We start from the raw sequence: 7,189 nt of genomic DNA on the forward strand, positions 1-7,189 counted from the left end.
TTGCGTGCGCCTGCTGTGTCTGTGTGCTCAATCGCTCCCCGCGCGCGCCTAGCTGATGCTAGAGTGGGTGTAGACGAGTGGTTAGAGAGACCGACCGGCCGGAGCCGATCGAGACTAGCTGCAATCACTCGTCGGCCGGGCCGGGCCGATCGATCAGCGAGCGGCCGGCACGGCTGGTTTTTGGTCGATATATATTGCCCCAGACACTAACCCTCTTATCCTTTCCTCTCGTCTCCACCACTTGCACCCGCGACCGCGAAGCAGCGAGCGACGCCTCCTTTTCTTTTCCCAGAGGTAGGAAGCAGCCACTGAGCTCGCCCGTGCTCGTGCTACGGTGCTACCTACCTACGCACATATCTAGCAGCTACTACCTAGCCCTAGCGACCGAGCAGGAGCCCAGCAGGCAGGCTCAGTCAGGGGTACTACAAAGATATGCGGAGGCAGCAGCCGAGGCCGGGGCAGCAGCGGTAGACGACGACGTACACTGACGCGGTCATCGGCCATGAGCGGCGGCAGCAGCAGGCATGCGGCAGCGGCAGGTGGAGGTGGAGGCAGCGACGCGCACGAGGACGACCTGGTGATGCCGGGGTTCCGGTTCCACCCCACGGAGGAGGAGCTCATCGAGTTCTACCTCCGCCGGAAGGTGGAGGGCAAGCGCTTCAACGTCGAGCTCATCACCTTCCTCGACCTCTACCGCTACGACCCATGGGAGCTCCCTGGTCCGTCTCGTCCCGTCCCTGTCTGATGCTCACCAATTACTCGCCCGCACGCTCGATCTTCTCTCCCTTTCCAATCTCTCGCTCCCCGACCAGAATTAACTAATCTTCTGCTAGAAATCAAATCAAGGGAGGCAAATTAATCAAGGCTGATATCGATTTGCAGCAATGGCCGCGATTGGGGAGAAGGAATGGTTCTTCTACGTGCCGAGGGACCGCAAGTACCGCAACGGTGACAGGCCCAACCGGGTGACGGCGTCGGGCTACTGGAAGGCCACGGGCGCCGACCGCACCATCAAGGCCGACAACAGCAGCCGCCCCATCGGGCTCAAGAAGACGCTCGTCTTCTATTCCGGCAAGGCGCCCAAGGGCGTCCGTAGCAGCTGGATCATGAACGAGTACCGCCTCCCGCCCGACCACACCGACCGCTACCACAAGGTAATTTGCGACCAAATCGATTGGCCCCGTGAAACCGGCTAATTTGCGACCAAATCAACGAGTCGTCAGGAACTAGGGTTTGGGTTTACAAATTACAATACTTGGGCCTTAGGGGTGGGTTAGTTTTTGCGGGGTTTCAGTTTATTTGGTCTATCCAATTTTACTTTTAGCTTGGTTTTCCCTTGAATGGCAAAAGCGCCTTGGTTCTCTGAGAAACTACTAGTTAAAAAGAACTAGGGTTTGTTCATCTTCTCTCGCCTATATATATATATATATATATCTTTCCTGTTCCTTCCATGAGCCCATGAGTAATGACGATGTTCATATATTTGACCTCACAACACATACATAGAAACGCACCCTATTTGATCGATTATACTCTCCTCTATATGCTATCATGCAAGAGAGTTTGTGACCCTAGAATTCTAGATTCCACAATCCTAGATGTAATCACTGAGATCTGGACTAAATTTTGGGGGCAAGCCATCATCTCGTAGCATCTCCTTTCTGGCTTTCAGATTCGAGCCTGGCCTGGCTAGCTATCTAGATGGTTCCTAGCTAGCTACTGCAGTTCCTCTAACTTTTGTTATACCCATCCATGCCCGCACTTGTTCTCTCGCTATTGTTTCCAGCTCAGTGGCTCAACATTAGCATGATGGCATCTCGATCTTCATGCATGTGTTTCTATGAATTTGCATTATTGCAGACTGAAATATCCCTCTGCCGCGTGTACAAGCGCACCGGGATCGACGACGGCCACGGGCATTATCCCGCCTCGGCGCGCTCGACGCCCTCCCGCGGCGGCACGGCGGCACAGCAGCAAGATAACAAGCAGGCGTCGTCGTCGTCGACGCCCACGCCGCCCATGACCCCGTCCAAGATGATGCACCTTCTCCACGGCGAGTGCACGTCGCCGCCCGCGACGGCCATCTGCAGGAACAATCACGCCGCGGCGGCACACAGCGATAGCAAGGCGGCGGCGGCGCCACGGCAGCAGCAGCTCCCCACGAAGCCGTACTGCAACGTTTCCCACCAGCTGTCCACGGCGAGCTCTGCCGCCGCGGCGACCGGCAATCAGCATCAGCAGGCTGGAATGGGAACCGCAGCAGTGTCGTCGTCGTCGTACGAGCAGTCGTCGTCCAGGAACGCCAACTACGCGTTCGCCGCGTCCACGTACTCGCTGTTCAGCCTGGTGAACGCCGCCTCCATGGGCGGGTCCGGGTCCGCCGCGGCCATCGACGAGCTCAGTACGCTGGTCGGGCACGTGCACGGGCCGCCGGCGTACTTCAATCACCAGGCCGGCGGCGGTGGCGGCGGCCACGGCCACAGCTTCCTCCCCCTGCCGACACCGTCGTCGCAGCAGCCAATGGCGCTCGGGACGCTACCCATGTCCCTGGCCGCCATATCTGACAAGATGATCTGGGAATGGAATCCGATCCCTGACGCGGCGGCTAGAGATTACGGCAGCGCCGGCGGATTCAAGTGACGGCTAATGAGCCGCCGGCCGCATGCATGCACGCCGCAGCTTCGCACGGGTGGTGGATCGATGGCGGCGCGCATGCATTACGATCCTAAATGGTACAGTTGTCTGGAACTCGGCAAAGAAATATGTTTGCCAAGTGTAATTATTTGGCACTCGGCAAATAATTTTATTTTTTTCTCTGATCTTGAAACTTTTTCAATTTGGTATATTTGTGTATCTATTTGCTATATTTAATTAATTTATTGTATTTCAAGTAATTTTTTGGTATAAGTCAAAATTGAACTGCAAGTGATTCAAATAATAGAATAAAATTAGTAGAAAAATAATATTCATGTTATTGAGTCCAGGGTGAGGCCTTACCCATGAAATAAAAAGAAATTTCGAACATCTTATTCAGGAAACACGACCACAAACGTGTGGCCGAATGGTTTTTAAATTATAAAAAAAGCAAACAAAGTCTAAAAATCATGAGATTTGTCATGATGAGATGATATCATACGTGGAGGCTGTGGTAAAAAATTGAGAAGGTTTCGCATAATTTGTCACGTACGATGTTTACAAACCGAAGCATCTCAGAAGAAGAATCGTAGTGTTGAGAATGAATCGGTAAGATTTGGAGTCAAAGTGACGGTCGAATTGCGGTTTGACTTCAAAACTTTTTATACATACAATAGAGAGCATAGATTGTTTCATGTGAATTTTTAGTAATTTTTTGGATCCATTTAATAATTTTATTTTATTAAGTGCAATTATAGAATTTTAATTGATATAAATTAAATTTGAGTTGTAACTGCATAAAATAATGGAATCATATTCGTAGAAAAATCATATATATATTGTTGAGTTAATTTGACAAGGTATTTTCAAAGTACATCGAACAAAAAAGGAAAAACATGTTATGGAAAAAAAGGAAATAAAAAAATAACTAATATATTTGCCGAGTACCCAAAACCCTAGACACTCGGCAAAGATAAGTTTGTCGAGTGTCGGATCGAGGGCACTCGGCAAACTCGGCATTATAAAGTAACACGCCCACATCGCCCAGGCTCGGCCACCTCCGTTTCTCTCTCTCCCTTATCTCCTCCAGAGAGCACGACGTCGCCCCCTCCCCTCCGTTTCTCTCTCTCCCTTATCTCTTCCAGAGAGCACGCCCAGGCTTGGCCACCTTCGTTTCTCTCTCTCCCTTATCTCTTCTAGAGATGGAGGCACTCATCACACTCTCCCTAGGGTTCCTAATCGATGAGCTGCTCCTCGAGGAGCGGCCCCTCCTCCCGACCCACATCGCTGACGCGCCCAATGACTACATCGTCGTCCGCAACCACTTCCTCGCATCCTGGCGTGCCGACTCGGGCGCGTTGCTGCCGCTCGCACGCATCCAAGAGACCGTCGCTGCCAGCTACGACCGCCTCGTCGCTGCCGCCCGTGGGTACCTCACCAGCGAGGGCCACATCAACTTCGGTGTCTCCGCTGCCTTTCCCGCTGCGCCGCCCTCGGACGCCGCCAGCCAGGGCGCCGTCCTCGTTGGCGGCGCGGGGCTCGCGGGTCTCGCCGCCGCACGCCAGCTCCTCCGCTTTGGTCTCCGAGTGCTCGTCCTCGAGGGCCGCCCCCCCAGCGGCCGTGTCTACACGACGTGGTTAGGCGGGGACAGGGCCGCCGACGAGCTTGAGTCTGGGTCCGACGCGTCCGCCGCGGAGCACGCGTGCGCGGCGCTACTCCTGCTAACGGCGTCGTCGCGGGACGCGTGCGCGGTCGGGGCCACGCGCGGCAGGGTGACGGCGGCCTGGTGGCGGCGGTGGCGGGGGGAGCCACGGGCGGGCGGCCGTGTTTTTTTATATATTTTTCGAAAAGTCTTTGCCGAGTGTCGATTTTAGCACTCGGCAACACGACAAAAAACACTCGGCAAAGACAGCTTTGCCGAGTCTTTGTTTGCCGAGTGCGGTTGTCCGAGTGTAACACTCGGCAAATCCTTTGCCGAGTGTTTCTTAGGCTTTGCCAAGTGCCCACCTACTGTTTTCGGTAGTGAGCTACTACAGCCCACTAGTATATTGCCCGTGCTAACGCTATGTGATATTTCATAATGCAAATCAAACAAGCAAAAGGCAAGACATATCTTGATATTCATTAAGATTCATAGTAGACATGGACGTCCCACCCGCACGTGTGTCTATCAAATAAAAGAATTTATTAACGGATAAGATAATAACAAGAAAATTGACAAGTCAATACATGAAAATTAGAATATGTCTTTAAAAAATTGCGCAGAGATGTAGATCTTATTTCTCTCTCTCCCTCAGTCTCCCGGTTAATTTGTTCACGGTAAATTCTGAGGAAACAATCAGTGTAGACAACTATACCCCATTAATCAGGCCCTAGATCATACCAACTTGTACTAGTAGTATGATCAAGAGTTAGGGATAGTAGTACGTAGTATAAGCTGTATGTAATTCATACTGAATTGCATATAATGACATTGTCTTTACTTTGATCGATGTCGTAATGTGACAGTTGATTACTAGTTTTTTTTTTTTACGTTGAAGACAGTTGATTACTAGTACTTTCAGTAGTACCCCATTCAGTATTTTACTCCTGCTGTCAGTGAGTCAGTCTAGTAGTACTCGATCCAAGAACCATCAGGAGTCGAGGACATGGTAATGCGCAGGAATGTGGTACACCGTACTACTGCTTGCGAATGTTTGTCAAGTCAAAAGTCGCTCTTTTTTAACTGTCTCTGACTTTGTACACTGCACTGCACATGAAATAATGCCGGATGGTTGCATGATTGGGAGAAGACCATGGCAGAGATTGCCTCCTCTCGGAATGATTCGAGATGACCTGCTGGGGCTGCATGTCGGGTCGGCTCGTCTCGGGTGTGTGTGCGTGCGTCCCTCTCTCTGGTGGTCTCTCTGTACAAGCAGGACCGTGTCAGAGAGAGGTGAGGATCTATCTATCGAACGAGTTTGGGGACAATCATGTGATGTCAGGGTTTGTCTTTTCGCTCTGCCTCTGTACGTGTTCTCTGTCAGGGCCGGGGTCAGGTAGGGCTAGCCACCAATCGAATTACAGTACAACTATAGAAAAATAATTATTCCTCTTAATTTGTCTGCTCGTGCTGGCTGTAACTTGTCTTGTGTGTCATGGGCTGAGCTAGTGATGATCAGCCATGGCTCATGTTTGGCTGCTGTACTGAAGACAGGATGACGTTTTTTGATGGACTGGACACGGCAGTCTACTTTGGTAGGGCTGAGCTAGCTAGTCGTCGATCTGTTTTATTTGTCACCTTTTGAATTCTATTCTTTGTGCTAGCTGTGAGATGACGTATTAGCATCAGATCAACTCACTACTGGATTCAGCTTCTTTGCCGAGTGCCTGAGGCACTCGGCAAAGGCCAAATTGCACTTGGCAAAGCCTTTACCGAGTGCGGCACTCGGTAAAGAACACACGGCAAAAAATTGATCGGCAAAGCGCCCTCTTTGCCGAGTGTCTTTCATCGGGCACTCGACAAAGGCTTTGCCGAGAGCCCGGGGGCACTCGGCAAAGAAAAGCGACCGTCACGGCACCGGCCCCGTTGACGGTCGCTTTGCCGAGTGCCAACTCTGCAGGCACTCGGCAAAGATTTTTTATTTTTTTTTTAAAAAAAATCTTTGCCGAGTGCCCTCTATCCGGCCCGTGGCAAAGATGTTTTATTTTTTTCTAAAAATTATTTGCCGAGTGCCCCCTGGCCAGCGCTCGGCAAAGTTTGAATTTTTTTTAAAAAATTTCTTTGCCGAATGCCCTCTGGCCGGCACTCGGCAAAGTTTGATTTTTTTTTTTAAAAAAAAATCTTTGCCGAGTACCATGGTCATGGCACTCGGCAAAGCTGAAAAAATGATTTTCCGAGCGCCCATTTTTTCGGCTTTGCCGAGTGCTGTGACCATGGCACTCGGCAACGGGGTCCTTTGCCGAGTGCAACACTCGGCAAGGTAGAGGCCATACAAGCAAAGCACAAGCGAAAGTAAAAAAACTTTCATACTCACAGGAGTAGCTGCAGGACGCGGAGGCGGAGGTAGAACCAACAGCCTAGCTGGCACAGAGAAGCCCACACGTTGCCCAAGCCCTTGTAGGAACTCCATAATGTCCGTTAGCCTCTGCGTCTGGGCCTGCCGCTCGGACCGCTCGGCCTCCAGCTAGGCTGCCATCCTCTGTTGCCCGGCCTCCAGCTCCCAACGTTGCCTCATTTCTTGTTCCAGCCGGGCCTGCAATATTTCACTCCAATGTTTCAGTAATGCAAAGCTAATTAAGGTGTGTAAAGATCAATGTATGACGAGTAAAACAGGAATAACCTTGAGTGCGTCGACCCGGTGCTGTGCAGCGGTCGGCCGTGTGCGAATGGCCAGGCTCTCGCTCGTGTTCCGTGCTCGGATCTGGGAGAGAGAGGGAGTAGAGGCCGTGTCGATGACGCCGTCGCCAAGCCAGAACTGCTCATGCTTCTTGCCTTGCCCTGCCCTCATGATAGCCTCTCCATCGAAGTCCTGGGTGCTCGGATCATGGTCTGGCCCATGGAGAGACCTCACCA

General features: G+C 51.6%; 1 protein-coding gene across 1 annotated transcript; it reads left to right on the forward strand.

The window, feature by feature from the left end:
• Positions 1 to 218: 218 nt before the first annotated feature.
• LOC136459598 (NAC domain-containing protein 35-like) lies at positions 219 to 2,924 on the forward strand. The gene is made up of 3 exons (XM_066459440.1): positions 219 to 719; positions 883 to 1,154; positions 1,861 to 2,924. The coding sequence occupies exons 1-3, from the start codon at positions 503 to 505 to the stop codon at positions 2,638 to 2,640; spliced, it is 1,269 nt and encodes a 422-aa protein (XP_066315537.1). The 5' UTR covers positions 219 to 502; the 3' UTR covers positions 2,641 to 2,924.
• The last annotated feature ends 4,265 nt before the right edge of the window (positions 2,925 to 7,189 follow it).

This window comes from Miscanthus floridulus, chromosome 6 (genome assembly GCF_019320115.1).
Source record: "Miscanthus floridulus cultivar M001 chromosome 6, ASM1932011v1, whole genome shotgun sequence".
Lineage (NCBI taxonomy): Eukaryota > Viridiplantae > Streptophyta > Magnoliopsida > Poales > Poaceae > Miscanthus > Miscanthus floridulus.

Coding starts and splice junctions, on each gene's coding strand:
- LOC136459598 (XM_066459440.1), top strand. CDS start 503: ATGAGCGGCGGCAGCAGCAGGCATGCGGCAGCGGCAGGTGGAGGTGGA. Junction 720..882: donor CGACCCATGGGAGCTCCCTG/GTCCGTCTCGTC, acceptor ATCGATTTGCAG/CAATGGCCGCGATTGGGGAG. Junction 1,155..1,860: donor ACACCGACCGCTACCACAAG/GTAATTTGCGAC, acceptor GCATTATTGCAG/ACTGAAATATCCCTCTGCCG.